General features: G+C 32.3%; 2 protein-coding genes and 3 long non-coding RNA genes across 6 annotated transcripts; 2 read left to right on the forward strand and 3 right to left on the reverse strand.

Annotated features, from left to right (window-relative positions):
* Positions 1–1,013: 1,013 nt before the first annotated feature.
* Positions 1,014–5,069, reverse strand: LOC105160876 (xylan O-acetyltransferase 1). 2 transcript variants are annotated; one of them, XM_088879388.1, is made up of 6 exons: positions 4,932–5,069; positions 4,142–4,800; positions 3,869–4,040; positions 2,553–2,752; positions 2,270–2,428; positions 1,014–1,614 (listed from the first exon to the last, which is right to left on the reverse strand). In XM_088879388.1, exons 2-6 carry the CDS (start codon positions 4,744–4,746, stop codon positions 1,266–1,268), a joined length of 1,485 nt encoding a protein of 494 aa, XP_088735514.1. In that variant the 5' UTR covers positions 4,747–4,800; positions 4,932–5,069; the 3' UTR covers positions 1,014–1,265. The 2 variants fall into 2 exon arrangements, with proteins under 2 accessions (XP_088735514.1, XP_011076679.1); XM_011078377.3 differs by lacking the exon at positions 4,932–5,069 and having other exon boundaries at positions 4,142–4,891.
* Positions 5,070–10,679: 5,610 nt separating this feature from the next.
* Positions 10,680–11,416, reverse strand: LOC148788506 (uncharacterized). Its single transcript, XR_016065357.1, has 2 exons — positions 11,280–11,416; positions 10,680–10,938 (listed from the first exon to the last, which is right to left on the reverse strand). It is a non-coding gene; the product is annotated as an uncharacterized LOC148788506 (long non-coding RNA).
* An 843-nt stretch (positions 11,417–12,259) lies between these two features.
* LOC148788507 (uncharacterized) lies at positions 12,260–13,031 on the forward strand. The gene is made up of 2 exons (XR_016065358.1): positions 12,260–12,480; positions 12,787–13,031. It is a non-coding gene; the product is annotated as an uncharacterized LOC148788507 (long non-coding RNA).
* A 2,219-nt stretch (positions 13,032–15,250) lies between these two features.
* LOC105160877 (uncharacterized) lies at positions 15,251–15,775 on the forward strand. The gene is made up of 2 exons (XR_847721.2): positions 15,251–15,387; positions 15,558–15,775. It is a non-coding gene; the product is annotated as an uncharacterized LOC105160877 (long non-coding RNA).
* A 3,431-nt stretch (positions 15,776–19,206) lies between these two features.
* On the reverse strand, positions 19,207–20,025 carry LOC105160878 (Pleckstrin homology (PH) domain superfamily protein). The gene has a single exon (XM_011078379.3). It carries the CDS (start codon positions 19,897–19,899, stop codon positions 19,465–19,467), a length of 435 nt encoding a protein of 144 aa, XP_011076681.1. The 5' UTR covers positions 19,900–20,025; the 3' UTR covers positions 19,207–19,464.
* Positions 20,026–24,820: the final 4,795 nt, after the last annotated feature.

Genomic DNA, 24,820 nt, shown 5'->3' on the forward strand with positions numbered 1-24,820 from the left:
AATTATCTTGTCCTCAAATAAAAGTCTCAACGTTAGCAATGTCTCACTACCGCTGCTATGATCACATGGATCCCAAGGAATGCTATAGTTCAATAGTCATAGAAGGTGGAACATGGGCTTGACCAGTAGCAACTGCGTGACACCTCTCACTTTCTTTTGGCTCAATGCTTGAATCAGAAGAAGAATCATTTCGAGTTTTTGACCACAGCACACATGTTTTGGCACATAGATCCAATCTGTAAGTATGAGTTCCTGGCTAGTCTAAATTATATATTAAGCCTCTAATTTGTAAAAATGCAATACATAATTATTATTTATTAAATGTAATAGGTTATTGGTCATTCCATTATTATTATTTTCATTTTTACCTATTTAGTTAGTTATAAGATGATAGGAAAAAAGAAAATTTTGGTCGTTCTATAACTTTGGTTTGAATCCATTTTGATTTTTTATCTTTGGCAATATTAAATTTAGTCCTTTATATATCAATTTTGCATAGATTTGGTCCTTTAGCCTAATTTATAACTCTTTTGCCCTTTTGATGAAAGACTAATAGGCCATCCTAACGCTCTAAGTGTTTTTCAATAAATGTAGACTTTTATACCATTAGGCGAGCATTAGCTTCGAGATGCAAAATAAATGAATATATATGAACTAAATCTAATTGAGGTGAGAGAGAAAGCGAAGTTCGATTTTCTGCAAAATATACGGAGGAAGAGGGAAAAGGGTTGTTAATTTTCCTCCAAAATGCGGATTTCTGATTGATTTACCCTGAAAGGATTAAAATTACTACAAAATCATAATTTTGATTATTACAATTACTAGTGTCTTACTTATAGCAAGTGATCATCACACCCTTGATTTATAGAACTAAAATTGCAGTTTTGTCTTAATCGACTTAACATTCTCTTAGTTCAACTTTATATGGCTAATATACTTTTAACAGAGTATGCGTGTGATCAAAACAAAGTAATTAGCACGAAACCATCAAAAGATTCAAAACACGTACAAAGTAGTTACAATTTTTCTTTCATTCTTATTTTCTCCGAAGCAATTTCATTTTACAATTGAGGTCTCAACTTCTCATCAACAAATATTGTCCATATTGTCCACATCACATTGTTTAAGCTTCACCGAACATATCCAAATACTCGATCCATCGAGTTTGTGCTATGAATAACAAAACCCAAAATTTCAAGTGACAATTAATGTTAGTACGTCGCTCCGTGCTACATTTCATGATACACGGAGACGTGCGCTGTGTGTCAAGACCGCGATATGATGCGAGTGTAGAGGAACTCGTTCCATGTGTCTGGCAGTCCCGGCAGGCACCAGTGGATGCAGTCGGCGAATGTGGCCGGATCAGCCTGCTGCTCGGGCGTCAGCATTTTGCCCTGGCGGATGGTGTGGACGGAGGTGTGTGCGTCTTTTCTGTACTCGGACAGGGTGGTTATGTTGAGGAAATTGACGGGCACTTTCATGGAATTCGTCACATTGGCTGCAATAACAAAGAGCCTGCGGTCCGTTCCGACGTTTAGAGGCATCGATGTGTTGAGTATTGGGGCTGTCTCCTTTGCACATTTGATGCCATCGGGGTTGTCCCAATCCAAGCTCCTATCCAATTTTGGAAATAAAATTAAGGTAAAATATTATTACAAGAGAATTATAAATTTAGTAACAATTAGGATAATCTTATTTAAAAAGTGCAATTTTTCAAATAGAAAGTTAGGCCAATGATCAAGTTGAACGAGCTCAACTTCCTTACACTTATAACGAAAAGTACATGAGAAAATAATAATATAAAAAGTAACTATTAAAAGGTAGTTATGCGCGATAATGTCATCAAACTGAGTTGCCATTAATTATAATATAGTACAGATATATTAGAAGTATGACTAAAGTACTTCAAGACCACAAAATATTAGAAGTTTCAAATAAGAATGATCGCTTAATTAAAAAATAAGAAAAGGAAAAATAATATTTTTTGCTTTATATCATAATATCGATATATTTTCTATTCCATTTTACAAAATTCTCATTTATAATCTTGAAGTTGTAAAACTGCATTTTTCGTTAAAATAGTAACGAATCTGACATAAAGGTTCAAAATGATAAGTTTTAATATGTGGGACTATTCATAAAGATTTCGTAACTATGGGACAAAAATTATATAAATCCTAAACTATAAGACGAAAAATACAATTTTCTGAATGTTAAATTTCAGCTTCTAAGCAAAGGAAAAAGAAGCGAACTCGAGTATTATTATTACTTGATGTGAAGAGGGGACATGCTCATGAAGAACACTTTGGTGCGATCTGGATCCACATTTTTGTCGACCCACTTAGACCAAGTCCGCAATACTCTCCCGTAAGCCACAGGCCTTGCGATCTCATCGTACTCGGTCGACCCCTCGTCGAAAGATCCTCGGCTGTTACATTAAATTGTTAACCTTAAATAAGACATATTCAAACACAGACACTCACACGCACAGGCATGTGTGTGTGTCTTGGTGATGACTGACATGGTAGGAAAATGGACAGATGAACACTTACAGAACTTTCATGGCAAAAGTGTTCATCCACCAAATATATGTGTTGAAAATGAGGTAGTCCACATTCTTCCAGTTCTTGCCGTGCTTCTTGATTGACTCAGGCATGATGATGCGGTTCAGAATGCTGTGCATGTTGGGATCATCAGAGTTTGACTCCACCAAGAATGGAGCCCAGTAGAACTCTACCGTCGCATTGTAATCCTGTCAAGTTAGATATGTACACAAAATCAAGAATGTTTAAAAAAAACTGGAACATATCTATCTAATTATGTGCAGGTTTTCTAAATTGTTTTCTGGTCCTTGCTTTTATGCAATTGAATGCAGAAAAGTTTAGGTGAATCCAACAATTGAACTTATATGTATTTAAAATTTTAAAAATACTATGATCTTCCAAAATGACTCAAAATTTAATTATTAGTATTGCAACAAACACACAGACACACACTTTGTGGGTGTAAAATGCAAACCATCTGTTGTTCAGTATATGTTTAAATTAGGGTTGATTACATTTTGCCCTCCTATGAAAATACTAGTAGGCATAAAAATGACCCTAAACAAATTAAAACAAATACGACTCTTGAACTTTAGAAAAAGAAGTTCATTGCTTCCTGCTTTAATGAGTCACGCACGTTTTTCTTTTTTTACAATTAGTTTAGGGGTTGCATCGTCCTTTTCTTTAATAGTTTATTTAGCCTACTATTATTTTCACGGAGACTCTATCACATTTAGTCCAATTAAACTATACAAAAAATGTAATATTAAATTATAACAGAAAATAGCACTTTATATAAAAGCGAAATTATACTTTTAGTCCCATAAGGTAGGCGATCCAACACTTTTAGTCCTTTACTTTATGAAATGTTAAAATGATCTCAAAATTAGGAAAACTCGACACATTTAGACTTATGTTTTACAAAATTTATAAAATGGTCTAAAAATTGAAAACACTCAGATGCATGTAGTCTCATAGATCTCACAAAACAGAAGATTATATGTACCAAAATCCTCTAAAATAGAGGATTAAATGTATTGAATCCCTGTTCAATGGAACTAAAAATATAATTTCGCCTAATATAAAATTAGATCTTTACTACAAAAGGTGGAGTAAACGTAGGACAATGTTCAATTCGGTTTGACACTCTTGATTCTTGTTTTGCTGAAGCAATTATTCTCTACTGGTCCCATCAATGAATTGAAGTCTCATATAAGTTAAACAAAAGGCAGCAAATTGACGCCCCCGAAGAAAATGCAAAGATCATTATATATATATATGAATCAGACTAATTAATGCATGCGTTGAGCATAAAATTAATTAACCTCAATTCTGAAAATAGATAAAGAGCCCGTCTTGTTCAAGCTCTTCCTGCCCGGAGGGACTACGGATTGAACTAAACATATCATGGATTCCCACTGATTCCGATTCAAAGAGTCGCCGACGAACATCAGCCTCTTGTTCCTCAGTTTCTCAAGCAACAATCTTGCTTTGAATCTTTAATGATCATGAATCAAACAAACACAGTAGTGATTATATATATCAGTTGATCATGATCAGAAATTTAATTAAACTAATCAATTAATTTCAAGACTTACTTAGGCAAAGAACAGTCTCTGGGCTGCCATCTCCAGTTCTGATACATAGAATCTTTCCTTCCGTTCCTCATACAAGTCACCTGTGCTGTCAAGAACTCGCACTCGTCCTCTTTGTACAGTGGGTGTGTGGCGTTATCAAGAACCCATTGCCCCGTGAAGAGATCACAGTCTTCAGGAGGGATTTCAATCTCCTGATCCTCCTCCTCATCATCGTTTTCCCCGGTGGAAATTTCAGTCGTCTTCTCTTCTTCTTCCTCATTTTCTTGATTGGACTTCTGATCATCGTCGTGATCATTAGAAGAAGTAGCAGAAGTAGACCCCTCCACTTCCGTCTCCACGACGGTTCTTGCGTTTACAACCACCGAGACGGTGGTGGCTTTATCATCGCCGCCAGCAATACCAACGTTTCTTTCCTTTTCTTGAAACACGTCGTTGTTCCCTTCTTGGATTTCTTGAGGCTTGGGGCGTGAGAACGGGAATTCAGCGATGGATTTCACGTCCTCGTTATACATGAAACATCCAAAGACAAAGATGGAAATGACCACCACGAACACCGACAGGTTGCCTCCCTTCCGACCGACGGAGGAGTAGGCGGAGGGCTTCATGGAAAACGAGGTGGAAGAGAAGAGAACCGGAGTGAATTTGCGGCGGAGAGAGGTCTGCATGAGAATGAGAGCAGAAGGCGTGAGAGACGAGAGAGGGGAGAAGGGGGAGGGAATTTAAGGCCTGATGAGAAAGAAAAGATTATGATCAAACAAACAAGAAAGCATGAGAAAGAGACTAACATTACCTTTTCTTTTCTTGCAAAATAAAAAATAAAAAAAAAGATAGAAAATTTCTTGTTGCTGTTGTTGTTGTCTTCTGTTGGTAAATCAGTTTATTTCTTGAGAGGAGGGTTTGGTGGAATGGGGCTGTCTTGAAAGCAACGCACAGTAGGTTAATGGTGGAGGGAGGGTTGTCTGTCTCAGCGGCTTTACTTCTCATCACCAGCTTCTAACAAAGACACACACACAAACACATAGATAGTGTGTGTAAGAGAGAGATGAGTTAAGTTGAAGATTTGTTCAGAGAGATGGTTATCAGTCACATTTTCATGTGTTAGTACGAGGACTGTGTGCACTCACTCTGGGCTTTCTTGGTGTAGCTGGTTTGCCCTATTTTGGGTTGCTGCCCTCCTTCTTAATTTCCTTTTTCTGGTGCTAGTTGCTGTTAGTTTTTTTTAGATGAAAGTTGCTGTTTAGTTAATTGCCTGAATCTTGTGGTGGGGTGGGCGAATAAAATTCTACAATTTTAAAATTTTAGTAAATTCTAATTTTTTTGGGGGGGTCAAATTGGCTGAATAATTGTATTTGATTTGCTCATTATTCAATAAAATTGTAATTTTGCAATTTAGTGCTATAATTTTAAAGTTTTGGTAATTTTGATCATTTTCCGTTCAATATGGCAGTAACATTACATGTAACTTACACATGATCCAATTAAATTACAATTTTAGTCCTGCAAATCAATTTATTCAGGATAAAAAATGTCAATACTCTTAAGTTACAGGACTAAAATCGAAAGTTAATTGAATTATATATAAGTCACATGTAATTTTTTGGCAAAATTGAAAGGAAATTGAGAAAAGATTGCGCTTCTTCTTATGGAAAGGTGCTACTAGTGAGGGCTATGTAAAGGTAGCATGGAGGGATGTATGTAAGCCAACTGCAGAGGGAGGACAGGACTCATGAGACATCGCTATTCTTATCGTGCCTTAATGAGTAAGAAATTATGCGATGTGATTCATTGTGATAGAACATCCATATGGGTGGAGTGGTTGTACCATGGGCGCTTGCGTGACAGGTCCGTTTGGACAATTCCTGAGCATGGAGGTTCGTAGGGTTGGAGAAAAATCCTTTGCCTACGTACCATTATTCGACCATCGGTGGATTACCAAGTGGGTGATAGGGCTACCTTTTATTTGTGGCAGGACCCATGGCACCCCCTCGGACCACTTATTCAAAGGTTCCCACGTGGACTGCAACTCACTGGTCTTGGACTCTCGGAGAAACTTAATAAGGTCATTATGAATGGGCATTGTCACTGGCCCTCATCACGTACATGTTTGGAGATTGTACAGAATTTGCCCATAATCCATGGAGACAATGATCATGTTCATTGGCGAGATACGAATGGACGTTTCACTGTTGCATCACTATATCGTATATTAGACCCGTCGGGATCCAAAGTAGGTTGGAGTTCACTACTCTTAGGCTCCCTGAAGATCCCTAAACATACATTCATACTGCGGCTCGCTATATTAGGGAAACTATTCACAACGGATAAATCGTGGTTGTCTTATCTTGGCACCTGTGTTCTTTGTGACGAAGGAGCAATAGAATTACATACACACTTATTTTTCCGATGTCGCTATGCCAGACGATGCCTCATAGCTGTGGGACAGGATGTTCGATTCACATGACCGAACCGAGACTGAGCCTTAGACGTGGAGTGGGCTACTAGGAAGTAGAGAGGGAAACATATCATCAATTTATCCTACCGTGCACTACTCGCTGCATATGTCTATCATATCTGTAGAGAGTGGAACTTGCGCCGCTTTGAGCATGTTGATCGACCATCGAGCACCATCGCTGTCATCATAGTGGACGACATTAGACAGAGAATCAATAGTGCTAATTTATCACACTCTGTTAGTATTTCTGCATTATATAGACTATGGTGTATCCCATGGCCTGTCATGGGAGAAATCGATATTTGACTATTGTATTGTACGCATGTACCTTTTTATTAATGAAACTTACATTTACCCAACAAAAAAAAGAAATTAAAAGGAAAAAAGGCTAAAATTACTAAAAATTTTGTTAAATCCTGTTGCATTTTGTATTAATATTGAACATATACATACAATATGTATTAAATTATTTTTAAAATAAAATAAATAGTGTAATTTTGGTAAGCATGATGTGAATATATTAGGATTAAATGCAATCCTCATCCTGTAATTTTTTGTATTTGATATATTAGTTTTTTATTTTTTTAAAATAGTAAATAGGTCTTATAATATTTTAATTTTTCACAATTTTGGTCTTTCAAGCACTGGAGTTTGCAATTATTGCTGAAAAAAAGCATATGCCCTGCACATTGTTTTTTTTAATTTGCAGCTTTTGTTCTCATTGGTCAATCTAATGGGCCAAAATCGCAAAAATTAAAAATTATAGAATCTATTTGCTACCCTAAAAAGATAAAAGATTAAAACGTCGATGCAAAAAATACAGGACAACAAAATTTTCTTCTATATTATCATAAATTGACCAATCGGAACAAAAGTCCCAAATTAAGAAAAGTACATGCATGACACATGCTTTTTTCAAAAAAATATATCAAACTCTGGTGATTGAAGGATCAAAACTACGAAAATCTAAAAAGTTACAAGACATATATACTATCCTAAAAAAATAAAAGACTAAATAACCAAAATATAAAAGATACCAAACAAAAACGGTATTTAAGCCAAGTATATTAATTGAATTGTAAGACACTATGTAAACATGACAATACCTTAACCAGGTGGACGAGAGGCGAGAGCAAAGTGGAGTGCACATTGAGATGGATATGCTCATGAAAAAAATGAAGAACAAATCTCTGAAAAATCTTGACCAAATTAATTTGAAGCATATCATCAGGACTTAATTAATTTACGTAGATTAGCATTTAAATCTATTCGGATGCATCAAAAACAGAAATTAAAAAAAAAATTGTGTAGCAAGCGAAATTTCACAAAATGCAATTTTAGGTAAATTAATTTGATGGGGATATTAATTTGCGGTGATGAAGAAAATCTAGAATAAGTCCAAATTTGGCAAAATTGTAATTTTGATCCCTTGGACACGGTATTGCACTTTAGATTCCATATTGTATAATGTTGATATTTTTTATTAAAAACACATAGCAGATATTGTTTCAGATCTTAACAGATTTGGTCCCATAGAATTAGTGCAGGAAACCACATCTGCTAAATTTTTTAATCTTCTGGAGTAAAAAATGTTAAATCCGTAAAGTATGAGACAAAAGTGCAAAACTTGTATCCTACGGGATCAAAAATATAATTTTTCAATCTATATTTAAAATTAAACTTTTTTTAGGTAAAATTTAGCAAGAAAAAAAAGAAAGAAAGACGGCAAATATACTAATTAATTTAACCAATCAAAATTTTCATTAATTAAAGTAAAGATTATTGAGTCAAAATTTACCTAATTGCGCCCAACCACCATTACTATTGCTATAAAGAAAAAAACAACAAAAAGACTATTCCCTACATTATAAATAATTATAATTAATCAATATTATCATAATTTTAACTATGATTACTCGCACCAAGCATTGTAAATAACTATAATTTAGAAATTATGATATATTAATACTATCTATTACTACGATCATATAATATTAATATCAAAATTTAAATTTTGATTAGATCAATCAATATTTATTTTAATTTTAAATTTGCCCAATAGTTTGGCATTGCTTACAAAAATAACCCATAATAATTATTGTCGTGGTATGCGTTATAATTTTTTATTATTGACTATAATAATTAATTAGGACAAAAAAGATCATATTTCTTGTATAACAAGCCAAGCTTCTTAATCGTTTATACGGTTAGGTGCTGTTATTACAATTTTTCACTAATAAGAATTGCATTTTACTTTCCACAAAATTAATCTTTTTGTGATTGTTATTTTACTTTTCTATTCACCACATTGCATCCCAAACTCAAAAGTTTTTAAATTTTAGTTTGAAGCATTAATTTCCTTAAATTTCTGAAGGAAACATCAACGCCCCTCAAGACTTAATGAAGCTCGTGCCATAAACGTAATATTGTCGTTAGAAATTCAAAGGAAGTAAGATTTGTGACTAAAATTGCAAATTATTTTTGAGTTATAGAATGCAGTGTGGTGAGTTAAAAAATAATGAAGTCAAAATCACAATAAAAATAACTTATGGGACGTAAAATGTAATTATGTCGTCTAATCTTGATGTAGTCATCGGATATTTCCACATGAACTTTCCCTGTCAGCAACAACCTAGTTAAGTGGATGCATCATTAAGAATGTTCTTAAAAATGATTAAGTGGATATCAAAATATCCTAATAATAGGTAGCTTTATGTTTGAGAAAAGTAAAGAGTAAGCAACCCTGTATATCTGTACAGCAGGTATACCAACATTTTCATGAGATTTTGCAGTAGTTCCACACATTTCCCTCATTTCAAGCTAAGAAAACTACTGCCTGCCACAATGCAGGAAAAGAGATTTGTATTTATTATTTTTTTTTAAGAAAAGAAAGATCAAACTGTTTCCCAACTCGTCCTCTGATCCGCAAAACATGTGTCCTGTCTTTCACATAAATAAGATGTAGTATAAAAAAATAAGTTAATAACTCTTTATAAAAGAAAAAATTATTTTTTCAGTCCGTTAACTTTACGATGACTGCTAAAATTAATAGTCTAAATGGCCGAGCCACATAAATCCTTCTTTTCACACATCTGAAAGTTTTTGACATATATAACAAATATTAAGTTAAAATTTTGAATTTAAGTAAAAATTACTACATAATTGATCATAATGAAAAATAAACCTGTGTTTTGATTAATTCAGTTGATTTTATAGATGTGAATTTAACGGAATAATTATGATTTTGCTCCCTATACTTAATCACTTATTCAGTTTTGGCCCCTAAACTCTCGGACTTGACAATATATATTAGTTCTCAAACTGATACTTTTTTAACAATTTTGGTCCCTGCCGTTAGATTTGGCGTTAGAATTAACGGAGAAATGTCATGTTATGTGCACGTGAGGCAAAAATGATAGCGAAAAATAGGGAGAATTACAATTTTGGTCCTTAAACTTAACCACTAATTCAGTTTTAGTCCTCAAAACTATCAGACTTGACAATATTAGTCTTAAATCTAACCAATTTTTAACAACTTGTGCTTCATTCTTCACCAACTCCCATTCTTTCTCAAAAGAAATGCTAGCTCGATTTCCACTCAATTTTGACAAATTCACTGATAATTTTCTATTATTCACTAAATTAAACTAATTAATTTTCCTCATTGTCTTCAAAATCCATTTGATTTTTTTTGAGTTTTAAGGCCAAATTCCCAAAGTATAGAACCCTCAAACCGTAATCATGATTTGGGGAAGCATGAATTTTTCTACCCGAATTATGAGGAGTCCATGATGTTAAAAATAAAAGCTTAAATCCAAAATTGCAAAAGAATGGAGACTAGGCTTCTGAAGAGTTCTGAAAATGAGAATTTTTTCCCCTAATCATCTTTCAAGTAAACCTTCAAGCTTGAACAAAATTTTCCCTCCACTGCTGCTTCCGTCAATTCTAACGGAAAACCTAACGACAATGATCGAAATTGTCAAAAAAGTGTTTATTTGAGTACTAATATTGTCAAGCCCAAAAGTTTGAAAACCAAAATTGAATAAGCAGTTAAGTATAAGGACCAAAATTATAATTATCCCCGAATTTAACAGTAGATGAAAATAATTAAAGTTGTTTTATTGAGATGATATAGTAATTAAGCATTAACAATAAAAATCACAGAGACATTCCCGACCGCCTGAGCGGTTAATTCTGCAGAGACTTGAGATATAATCCTTTGGGAAAATAACAAGTGTTTTGCAAACGGGAGCACAGGCTTCAGCAACATCCGGCACACATTCATATTTAATTACTGCTTCGCACACTATGTATTTGGCTCCTGGACGTCCCTCGACCAACCATTCTGCATAATATATATAATCAAGAAATTAATTCGTATATATAGAGTCAGCAGTTTTGGATTCATAAAAACTTTAATTACCAGTTATTTACAATTTTAATCCAATCATTTGATATTTTGGTCCTATATATAATTTATTAGGGCTGTAAAATGATCCTTCTCAAAGTAGGCAATAAAGTGACATGCGCCAGTCATATGTCGATTAGTGGTTGATGCTTCTGACGTGGCAATTGGTGGCTAATGTAATTAAAGAAAAGGGTGACGTGGCATAAGTTGTCATATCAACATAAATCATCCAACAATAAGATGTATTTTTCCAAAGAAGAAGATTTGGATATGTATACCTGATTTGAATAGAGTTAGTAGGGAAAGGAGTAGCAGAAATGAATTCATAAACTTTGCCATTGAGAGTACAAATTAATGTTGTCGGAAATGATATATATATATATATATATATATATGAAGAGTGAGTCTAGCAAAGTTATGGAGGAGAAGCCCTCGAAATTAACCCCATTTATATACAGGTGAGCCCAGAAATTCAATTATCTAAATCTGCCAAAAAATTAAAAAATAATTCACAAACATATCCCTAATTCCTACATTTTACTTTTCACTTACCACATGAGAAAAGGCCTATTTCTGTAACATGTTTACAATTTAATATAATCTCCAAATTAGTTAAATGTATTATATGTTAAATACCATATGCCAATAGATAATGACAATTTCAGTTAATTTTTACACAATTTATATATATATATATGGGTAATTGCATCTATTTCTTTGGGATTTTGTAATCAGGCTTCATTTGGTAAAATTCACTTATATATAAAGATAAATTACAAATTTCAATAATAGAAAAAGGAGAAAATCACTCTGAAATCAAATCATATTATAACTATTACAAGAATCAATTAAATATTACTGTAAATTTCTAGTGATTACACATTTATTTGAAGAATATCAATTCCTGATTCTCAATTATAAGGATGAATAACAATTTATCCCCATGTGAAATTGAAAATGAGCACATTATCCCCCTATAAAAAAAAATATAGCAATTTACTCCCTTTTACTTTTTAAAATGAAGCAATTTACCTCCTTATACAGGGAGGTAAATTGTTTCATTTTAAAAATCATAGGCAGATAAATTGTTGTATTTTAAAAAATATAGTGATGTAAATCGCTATTTGTTTTTTTTATAAGGGAGTAATTTGCTCATTTACAATATCACAAGGATGATTGCTTGCATGTTTCCCCATATATATATATATATATATATATGTGTATATATTCCTCATCAAAACAAAATGTTGAAGAAGAAGTTACAATTTCTTTAATTAGTGAAACGATCTAATTTCTTTAATTTGGATCCTTAAATTGCTGTAACTCTCTTATAAATAATGAATGGGATTTCAAGCCCTTATCCACCACAATTATTACATTAATCTAAATCATTTCAGAAGGTGAAAAACTTGGAATTCCCAATGGCAAACCTCCTCAACTCAATGCTGTTTCTAGTGCTGCTTCTAACTCTCGCATCAGGTCCTCTACTTCTTCATCTTTCTTCTCATCATATTTCTCTTTTGCATATATATACTTAATTTACACGTGTAAATAAAAATTACTATCTCGTCTGAAAATTTAAACTATTAACTTAAGAAAAATTGGTTCTCGTCGACGCTCTGTATGAATTAATTACTGATCAACAATTGATATTTTAATTCAATAATGTAATCATCATTTCACTAAGAAAACAAAAAAAAGGGGGGCGGGGGGTAAATTTTTATAGTTCTCGAAATTAATTACTATGATTATCATTTCTTTTTTTTTTTTGGTTTTTTTTCCTAGAATGTTCGGTTTACGCAGCAGAAAAGGCAACTACTTATTGCGATAAAGATATACAATATCCCTGTGACCCAGAGCTGCCTAGATCAAGAAGTCCTTGCGATCAAGGATGCAAAGATTCAATTCCTTCAGGCAATATTATAAGCAGTGAATGTGTTGCATCAGATTTGTGTTCCTGTGTATATGTTTGTTAATTCTGAATTATAAGGGAATTGAATCAAACAAGACCCAATTTGTTCTTCTTCTCACTACATTCAACACAACAATATTTTATGATGGAAACAATCAATGTTTTCTTTTACATATGAATTCAGTATTCTCTATATATATATATATACATATATATTTATACACATATACATATCGAAGGATTTCAAGCTTTTTAATTTTTTTTTTAAAAGGAAATATATCACGACTAATTATCTTTTAACAATATATGAAATAGTATTAATATTTGTATGAAATATAAAGATATATTTGTAAATTACATACTACAAATACATATATAAAATAAGGAATTTGAAACACTATGAAGATAATGTATAATATCAATAGTATTAATTAATGAAAAATCTCTTTTGTAATTGGACTGGTGCCCATTAATTAATATAGATAATGTAAATTATAACTGACTTACTTTTTAAGGAAGATCTTTTTTTTTTTTTATCAAGTTGAGTTTCCTACTATATTGTAGGTGTTGTCTGCTATAATAGTAAGTGTTGGTTAGATTTAATTTATTTGATATTAATTATTGATCAGGGTATGATTGTTATAATAGTCTATGTTAGATATTGATATTCGACATGAGTGATTGTAATCATCTTATTTCAATTAATAACAATTCATTGCTCTTACTTCAAAAAAAAAAAAAAAAAAAAGATGAGTTTCCTACTCTAAAGCCACTTCAGTATCCGGAATTTAACTTTTTCTTTTTATAAGGTCCAAAGTAGAAATACATAAGCTACCTATATAAATTTTAATATGTATTAGTAATTTATCTCACATTCTATGTGTGTGTAATTTTATAATAAAATATTTTTTTTATTATTTAATAAAGTATATATAAAATAATATTAATATTAAATTTATAAAAAAAGTACATAAAGAAAAAGAAGTAACTATCAAAAGACAGTGAAAAAAACAGGAAATTAAAAGAGTGGGTGGGTGAAAATAAATAAATTAAACTAAATATAAAAATTGACACACAAAAATAATTGAGACACCAATTTACCCCTTTTCAATTATATATATATATATATATATATATATATATATATATACCATCAATTCTCTCAAGAATCTTTTTAACATCCCGTCAAACATAATAAATATAACCTTTTTCGCGACCAATCCTAAAATAATAAGATTACAAAGATGTAAAATTATATAAATGAAAGAAAATTATTCTTTAACCCGTTAACTTTACCCACTAATAACTTTAGTCTTATAAATACGCACTTCATGAATTTAGTCATTCAATTTATAAACATACTAAAATTAAGTCCTCTGATGGTAAAAACTTTTAGTTTTTACAGGAAAAAATGACACGACAGCCATATTGTTGACATGTTTTGACATTTTTAATCCTATGTAGCATAAAAATGACTTAGCGGCCATATTGAGTATTTTTTTGTGTGAGTAGTTAAGATATAAAATAATTATTTAAATTAGTATATATTAAAAATTCTAAATAATAATTGTGCATAAAATATATTATATTTAATATATTATTTATATTAAAAATTAGTGTATAAGAAGTTTTTTAATTGTATAAATTATAACATATTTATTAATTTAATAAAAATTTATAAATCTTTCAAAATATTGTTGGCAGCCTCCATTGATGTTTTCCGATCAAAGAGCAGCGGTGGATTGAGTTTTTCGAGTTTTCTAGTGATTACAAATAGTTTTTTTCATGACATATTTTACCTTATGCAACGAACTGTTCTTCTTTTATTACAAATAATTAATACTTTTTGTAACGAATTCACCCTTTTATTACAAAAATTAGCTTTATTGCACCAATTATAAAATTATGTTACCATATATATAATTAGTGATTGAGACAATTTATGCCTTTGTTATAAAAAATTAACTTTAGTATAACTATAATAAAATTTCCATACCATATAATTAACTAGTTTTTGTGACAGCTTATACATCTCTCACAAAAAAAATTAACTTTATTGTAATAATTATAAACTTTGTTACCAGATACGTAGTTATTGTGACAATTTATGCCTTTATTACAAAAAAGAAATAAATATTATTGTAACACTCATAAAACTTTTTTACCAAATAACCAGTTCTTACGACAATTTATACTTTTATTACAATTATTTTGTTATAATAAATCCATTTTCTTTCGGTGGTTCTAACAATCACATATAAAAGTGTAATCGAAATATGTAACAAGATTATATCATCATGAGATTATCAAAATTTAGTGACTCTAATAAATGGGATTTGAAGTTCCAATTGAGCACAACTTCTCTTAAGATAAATCATACCATTTTGGTTGAGTCAAGTGATAGAATAATATTTGAATGGCGAACCTTCTGAAGTCGGTTTTGTTGGTCATTTTTCTCATAGCTCTCACATCAGGTATGTCTCAAAAAGTATACCTCAAATCGTACAATGCCAGCTTCCTCGTCATCATCATTATTATTATTGTAGTTCTTGACGGTTTATATGAATTAATTATGGGTTGACATCTTATATTGTAATTTACAAACTACACCCAATAATTCCAAACCTTTGCTATATTTGTTCAGATGATTTGGTTTACAGTGCAGAAAGGAATAATTATTGCAACTTACTAGTGAACCACGAATGTGTGGTGGCTGCAAGAGACAATTTATGCTATGAAGTATGCGTAGCTGCTCTCCCAGGTAAAGATGTTCACGATGGTGAATGTGTTGAGACCTACTTGTGTAATTGTCTCTATGTTTGTTAATTATTTCTCATCAAAGGAATTCAATAATCTTTCTCATGCCTTCGTTACACGTTATTTATATATACTATTTCATCACAAAATTATTTATAATATACTACGGAAAAATGGATTATGTTCTACATGATAAATAACTGCGGTTTAATTAAAAAGGATGACAAATTAATTGTTATTATTTACCACGGTCGAACAAATTCGATGCAAAAACTTAATTATTTTTTTTTTACCACGATTAACCAACATATGAAATGCGTTATTCAGTCTCCGTAAATTAAAAAAATACTTAAAATATTAAAATAATTAGTTTATACAAATATTTGATTTATGAAAAATTGTTGATGTATAAAAGAACGTATAAAATAGCACAATATTGGAGAGATCAAACTAAATGAAAGAAGAGAAATATAAACTCAAAGTATTTTATTTAGGAAACTTTTAATGATTTAGGATGCACTTTTGGGTCAATTTCCTTTAGAGTACAATAATAAATATAATTCATATATGAGATCAGATTAAAAAATTGTAATTAAATAAAACTTTTATATGCTAGAGAAATGATATAAATGACGTTTATTTCTAAATTTACACACTAATAAAATTAATCATTTTTCTATCTCTAAATTCATAAATATTATTTCTATTACAACTCAAAATATGTTCACACTATAAAAAATTATTTCATTATAATAAAATGTTTGGGACGGGTATGTTTAGTTGGAAAAGCCGCCACAATTTTCGATAGATTTGTAAAGAATATGGGTAGTTTCAGGCGGATTTCAATTGCCTGGCACCGCGCTTGCCATTTCTGTTGGAAAAATAAATAAATAAATAATCGTCTCAACTTCTGTCCAAAAATAGGACATAAAAAATTGTCTATGTTCGGAATTTAGTTGGAATATTTTTTTGGTTTATTATTTATAACAGTATTTCTGACGAACAGCAATCCGTCTGCAATTCTCGATGCAATTTATGACAACATAATTTTTTTTCGACGATAAGCGCAGATCCAAATTTCTGACTGTTGTTAGTCGGAAAAGCAATGGCAAAACTTTGATTTGGAACAGAATTTTGGACAGCCATCTTCATCTGAAAATTCAATGGCAAATTCAGACAGTCTCTTCAACGATGTCTACGTGAATCTTTACATAAGTTTCATGGCTTTTATTTTTAAGATGATTAAGTTGTTAGGCACAAAATACACTTCCAAGTTCATGAATGTATGAACGTACGATTCCTCACCAGTCGAGTTCTTACGTGCACGAAGAGTTATCTTATTGAATCAAAGTGCAGTAGAGTTTTGGTCTCTTTACCTACGAGTTCTAAAAACTTGGTGAAGAAAGACCCTTTTATAAAGGTTCGTTTGGTTGGGATTGATATACTATTTGGATGAGATTTCGACCAAATTGGGTATAATTGTCAAACATCGAACCCATAATTTAGAACTAGGATGGTAATTATCAAACGTACTTACCAATCTGACACCTACAAGAGGTTAGACTTCACACTACCTCAACGGCTCAACTCAGTCGAACGCTGCAATTTCAACATCACCACCGTTTTGCATGATTGCAACTAACATGCAAAAGTCGATTTCACAAGAGGCATGCAATAGACGACCACGGAAGAATGATAATCTACGCTACATGCACCAAATGATGGAGATAAACGTTAATAGAGGAACCTACATTGTGATGAGGAATGACTTGAAAAGCAAGTGATTTCCACAGTTGTGTACGGCCGAACACTATGGATTGAATGGGATGCAATAGAATGTAATCTAACATTCCAAAGATGTATACTTATGTTTGTCTCACACATTAAGGAGGTCATATGGCAGCAATTGGATTCTAATCAAGGATATGACTGCTAGCTAAAAACGGTTCTCCCTAGAGATGATCTACATAGTGTTATCACAGGAATCTAAACCAGAGCAGATGTCTTTCTTAATTTGAATGAAATAAGTGAATTGATATCCGATATTTGAGATTATGTCGACAAAGGGCAGTGAATAAAAGGGAGATAAATTGGTTAACATGAAAGGACTGGTAGAGCTGGAAAACAGAGCTTAGAATGAAATGATGTTGAGAAGAATTATAACCCTTATAAATCTGAAGATGACTCTTAATGAAGTGAGCAATAAAAGTACTTCCATGTCGACAACTCCAAATAAATATGAGTATAGCCAACCCCAGATTTAAGTATGACACAAGAATTCGGAGGACGGAGTTCTTTTAGGCAATGAGTTTCTAAAGCTCTTCAAAACTAGATAGTTCTGCTGTATTGAGGTCCTACGTAGAGCTGCCTGAACTGATTCACACAACATAACCAGCAAGCACTACTCTGTGAAACATGTAATGCAAGAACCACCACCATCCACTCTTTTCCGGCACCCTCCTCAGCAAGTCAATCATACAGAGATCTCACAGGAAACACAAAAGTGTACACTATTCACAAATTAAATGAAATTCTAATGCCTCCACATTGAGGAAGTAGAATACCATTTCTTTAGGACAAAAAGGTATGGGGGAAGGGAGAGGAAGATAGAGATCTTCGCCAGATAAAAAGATTTCCATTTGCGTCAAGTGTTCCAAGTTTTCCGCAAAATGAAACTGGGAAGTTCCAACGAATGTGCCTATCTTTCTGGGGTTTGCTAATGCATCACTTTATCCATATGAGATGCTACAAAAGAAAGGAAAGGTACCAGATTTGACTCCCAATTGACATGAGAACACATTTACTCAGAATACTACTTTTTAATGATACGTATGGGAAAGACCCAGGGCCTGAGTACATTCCAAGTCCATGGATTCTGGGTAATGAGTAAAATTGGTGATGAGAAATACAAAATAAATAAGCTATGAGCGATGGTTACCCAGACGAACTGAAGTAGGAACAATGGATTAGGCCGCAATCTCCAAATAGGAACTCCTAGTTCACCACAATTATTGAGCTCAGAAAGAATACTGTCTCATTTTTATTGAATTTGGTGGACTGCAACTGAAAGTTAACACATCATCTTAAAAGTGATTGACATATCACATGATCAGAATCAACTACAATTGCTATACATTCATGTTCAACAGAACATACTGATATCAAGATTTGAAATCTTGAAAATATTCCAACTTCTGATAACAAAGGAACATTCTTGGAAGAAGATATAATGAATTTAATCAATCAAATCAGCAAAAACTTGCTCAAATATGGCAACCAAAACCAAGGTAATAACCAAGCTTAGATTGGCTATAAAATTTAAAAAGGTCACAAGTTACAATTACAATGCTTTTTTCCTCACTTCTTCCGCCCTGCATCATCATTTCCTAATGCAAAATGTATGTAATTAAACCTGTAGTTCGATTTCAATACTTTTGTTGCCAAGATACTGTTTGTCAAATTTAAACCGATCAAACAGATTATTATAAGTAACTTAGTCTTAAACACCAGCAATCTTCTCCGGAACCAATTATCCATATTGAAAGCAAATTCACTGCATTTATCACGTTTAAAGACCAAATTACATGCTACCATACCCAAAGCCCTGAACCCCCACCAAGCCCAACCACGAACAAGAAAAAGGACGAAAAATACATCAGTCAGCCATATACACAAGCAGACATATGGAAAAGGCAAAAGTTCCCACATCAAAACTTAAAAATTCACAAAATAGAAAATTCCAGAAAAAAAGAAAAAGGAAATGAACCCTGCTAATTATTCAAACGTTTACCAAATTACTTCCTGCTATCATAATCAAGGATCTCATTATCAGTAACAGACCTCGAGTGCTGAACAATGGATCGCCCAATCGAATTAATCCAGTCCTCCTTCTCCTTCTCCGAATCGGCGATGAAGTACATGGTATCATTCCGAGTCGACAATTCAAAAGCGAATTGCCGATTAAGCACATCCTCGGCGCCCTTGACTGTGAGGCAACTGGCCACTGGGATGACGCCTCGCGGCTTGGAAGCCCGGGTGACCGTCGATTCCTTGAACCAGAAGAGTTTCCCTTGCTTCAGAACGAACCAGCGGCGGCGCCAAGTCTTGATGTACTCCCCTTGCTTGGTAAGCCATCCGGCGCGTTCAGGTGTGCCCCAGAACTCCACTCCGTCGTAATCGTCGGCGTTGGCTTGAGTTGAGCCCATCGCTGCTCGCCATAGGCTCGCCATGGATACTGATTTTGGAGATGAAGATCGATCGATCGATCGATCGACGAAAAGTGAGAGAGAGAGAGAGAGAGAGAGAGAGCTGTAAATGGAAAAGAAGGAATCTGTTGTTGGATCTTTAATTGATCAATGTCATCTATATCCACACGACTTCTTCTGTAGCTCAATTTTCATTTATATTTTTACTTCTAATTCTTTAAATTATCTTTGAAAAAAATACAAAAGAAAAAATTATCAACATTTAATATAAAATTATCAAAAAAGACAACTAAAATTTTGATTTTCTTATAAAATTACATTCTAAGATATAAAATCCTACTCTCCATTTTGGAGTTGTGAGATGAAGTGGGCAAGTTTAATTTTCGTTGGAATTCTTTGCATCATGAGTAACGTAGGAAACACACACACACACACTCCTTTTTGCTTCCTAGCTATCAACTCATCAGCTGACCTAACCAACATAATTAAAGATAAGGGAAGAAAAACAGGGAATTCAAACTTTGAATGCACTCATGCAACATAGAAGATATGATGGTTGACTCAGGAAACTCTAGCCCACATTCGATTTGATCGAATCTAAACATGTTATAAGTTAAATACATTTATTGTATTATTGATGTGCAATTAATGAAAAGTGATACACTTGTTCACTTCTACCAAACTTGATCCAGACAAGTACGCACGCTACTACAATAATCACAGAGTAATTGTATTACACTTGTTATGTAATTAGTCACTTTTCCTGAACTGTACACTATAACACGATAAGTATATTGCACTTGCTATATGATTGGTTCAAATTCAACTGAGCCGGACTAGAATTTCCCCTTCTTGAAAGGCCTGCAAAGGAATTGTTTGAGAATGTCTCTTGCATTTGAGTGATAAGTTTCCCCAATGGGCGTTTGCTCCGATCTTCATCTCCTCCCTTTCCATCTGACGTCTGTGTTAGCCCTATCGGCTTCTCTTCCATCTCTAACCACTGAAAGGGCTTTTTATTAGACGGGTTACTGAAAAAAGATTTTGTTTACAGTTAAATCATGGGTTGATAAGCAATGTGCATTGAAGCTGTAAAAAGAACAAGAAATGTCTTTTTGGTGATAAATATAAATATATTAGTACGCATAATAAGAAGAGAGTGTTGAATAACGTCTAGTTTAATTGGTAAAATTGAGGCCTCATGACTCTAAGGTCATGTGTCCCAAACCCCAGTAATGTGGGTATATTATTTTACTTTAATAATATGTATTGTTCTATTCTAATAATAGGCACCGTTCTACTTTAATAATAGTTGTTAATTAGATATATTTATCTGATATTAATGATTAGTATATGATTCTTATAATTGTTGGTTATAGTTAAATATAAATATTTGATATTAGCTGTTGTAATCGATTTATTTAATAAATAATAGTTTATCACTTTTATTTAGAAAAAATAATAATAAGAGGACACTAATTAAGTGATGAATTAAATAATTTATGATCATAAAGAATCAATAGCAAATTTTCAAGCTATTAGTAAAAATTAAAATTAGGACAATTTGATCTTTAGTTTAAAATAAATTCAATATATATAATACAAAGGAACGGTTAAGGAAAAGTATTAAGTTTATATCCAACAAAGTTGATGAAATGATTAACGAATAAATAAACGCGTAAGAAAGAAAATCCAATACAATTACATAACCAAATTAAAATTGATTGTAATATATTTTCAAGTTTAATTAGTATAATTAAGAATTTAATATATGTGATTGATAAAAACTATGACGAGAATATTACTAAGTTCCCATATTGTCCAGTACTTTGTTATGGACATCATTTAGGTTTATATACAATAAAATCAATGAAAAAGATAATATTCATGAGCTTAATAAATAAAAAATTAGAAAAAAAAAACTAGGAAAAAATGAATACTCACTGATAAGAAGTATTAGCAAGATTCGACCTCTTTACCCAAGATTATTAATAAAATAATCGAAATGAGCGTGAAAGAACTATGAATTAACAAAAAAAGATTACAATTCACAAATCTATCACATATTTTATGAACGCATGTGACGCAGGTCGCACAATTTTGGGATCGGATTGCTCAATTTGGTATCTTGAGATCGGGTCGCTGAATCCCTTCTCGAGCTCCCTACAAGTAAATCCTGATAACAGAACAAACATCAGGCTTGCCGGGTAGCCCCCAACTAAGGCTCCGATGCCTAAATTAGAAAAATGGGGTCGAAAGCGATCAAGAGAGAATGAGTGAGATCAAGAAAACATGATAAATGCACTTGCCAAAATATTCATAAATGCCAATATTTATAGTGGTACGGTACCGCATGGTTGGGTACCACGTGGCATTATCTGAGCGTTCTGACGTCAGGTGATCCAATGGCTATCAAGGTAGGCGGATCCCTTGAGTCAGGGTCGGGTGGGGTCGGGTGACCCGGCCCGAAGTCTTCACACGCATATCCTGGTATCAGCTGCAAATTCTTTTAAAAAATAGGGACTTTTTGGTTCTTTATAAATTACCCTCATCAGCATGAAACAAAATAATTGATAACAATATAATTAAAAATCAATGAAAGAAAATTTGTTCAGGCCTTCTGTCTTTTCTTATTTTTTGAATTATTTCAACTTTCACATAGGACATAGATAGGTATGAATCTTCCATTGTCTATATTTAAAAAAAAAAAAAAAGAAAAAGAAAATTAGCAGTTTTAAGTTTTTTCTTTGGTATTCTGAAGCAATTGTGTATTAGAGTCCAAAAATTACTTTAATATTCACTATAAATATAAAACAATCAATTAACATAATTTGAAACAATAAAAAAAAAACAAAATTCTAGATAAATAGAATTGAGTCAAATTGCTCAATTTTAGTCAAAATATATATATTAATATATGGTACTAACCCGACCAACAAATCCTAGTCTTTATGAACTACCATTAGTCATTATTAATTCAAAAATATTTCTCTCACAAAGTATTAAGACATAATGATGGATGTATTATGATTAAATAGATTAATTAATTTGATTATTCGAATCAATATAATTTTTTACAGAAATCGATTTTTGAAATACTACTATTATATAATTGAATTCGACATATTCAATAAAATATAAATAAGTAATTTTTAAAAAAATAAATTATTGAAAGGAATTTTTTATAATTTCATTTCATTACTGACCATTCATCTTTATCACCAATCATGTAAATAATATCAATAATGGATATCGACAATTTTATTATCTTCTAATCTATTAGTTTCATCCCTATGTACAAATCATGCCTGAAATCCTAAATAAAGAATGAAATTAATGAATCTTTAATGAAATCTAATTTATTTCATTTTATATATAGGAGAAAAGAAAAGTTAGTGTTGTCAATATATTTAAATAGGAGGATGAAAATGATATTTAAATAAAACCTAACTAGAAATTGAGGTTATATAACTAAAAGATAGCACGAGTCATGTTAATGTGTAGGTATTGATCTATATTGTAATAATAGTTGTTGATTAGTTATACATATTTGATATTATAATTAATATATAGTAATTATTGACAACATAATATAACTGTAATCGATTCACTGAAAAAATATTGAAAGAAACTTTGTTCGAAAATGCAAAGCTTTTTGGTGGTCCAAATGTGAAAGACGACTTCTCATTTCCTCCAGCGAAGACCCCATGAGCTTAGGACTCTTTCATTACAGGAAATACCACAACTGAATGTTAACATCAACACGATTGTGGAGATAATGTGGTCCAATTTCTAGGGGTGTTTTTACAATTAGTCTTAAAATGGATAGCGATATGCACACTTCACAAGGACCATCATGCAATTTTCAGTTTCACATAATTGTCATTGATAACCCCTCAAACTTTGCGAGTATGTGACTTAAAGCCCAACTATGGATCAAAATGTATCATTTTGGTCCTTCCGTTAGCGTTCCGTTGGAAGAACCAATCTCAAGCCTTGAAGTTAAAAGTCCACTTTGCCCTCATTGATCAAGCTACCATAATCACTTGCCTTCAAGAATTCATTACAAGATATATTTTAAATACGAAACATTTTGGGTTCAAAAAATAATGTATGACTATAAAAATTTGTTCGATCTGACTTTAAAATATCGTTCAGATTACGAGTTCATTCAGGAGATAGTAGATTTCCTTCCAACGCCCACATTTTTAGACAAGATCATTGCATTAGAAAGCATGGCTCCAACACAATCAATCTTTCAAGAAAGAGTCAGATATTAGAAGGTGGTGTGCTATCTTAGAGTTGTTGAGGTCGGTGGGTTAGTTCTTGCTTGTTATCTATATGATGGTTCAAGACTTCAAATGCAAAAATATGCAACTAGGATCCTTTTAAAATCTGCAAAAGCTCATGATGTTAACTCAGTTTAGATTACTATTTCCAAAGTGGTCTGCTTCAATTCCAAGCATAATTGCGTAATTTAGTAAATAGTTGGTGTATCGAGTTATTAAACTCAGCAAGAGAAACATGAGTTGGGGTGTTAACTAGAAGGAATCGTTCGCAAATGAGGTAACATTTATTAATGCTACACCAAGCTTGGTGCCTTTGTGCATTCAAGGTATTAAACACCTGGTGCAGTAACCAGAAGACTGAAAAAATAGCCTTTTCAACAACGATAATTGATAATTTTGCCAAGGTTGACGTAGGGGTTTTTAGTTTTTCTAACAAACCAAACCACATTGCAAGACCTGGAAAATAGAAATTGCTTTCATGATTATTGGACATGAGTTAGAGCTGCTAGCATTTCACCTGAAGAAACCAACACCCATCAAGTTCCAGTTCGAAAATAACTAATTTGACATGGAAATAATAACATAAGAAAAAGGGTATAACTAGATTTTTCCTATTTCCCAACTAATTCAGTAGAACTTGAGAGAACTCAATTTGACAT

Source organism: Sesamum indicum, linkage group LG4 (genome assembly GCF_026168435.1).
Source record: "Sesamum indicum cultivar Baizhima isolate 11 linkage group LG4, ASM2616843v1, whole genome shotgun sequence".
Lineage (NCBI taxonomy): Eukaryota > Viridiplantae > Streptophyta > Magnoliopsida > Lamiales > Pedaliaceae > Sesamum > Sesamum indicum.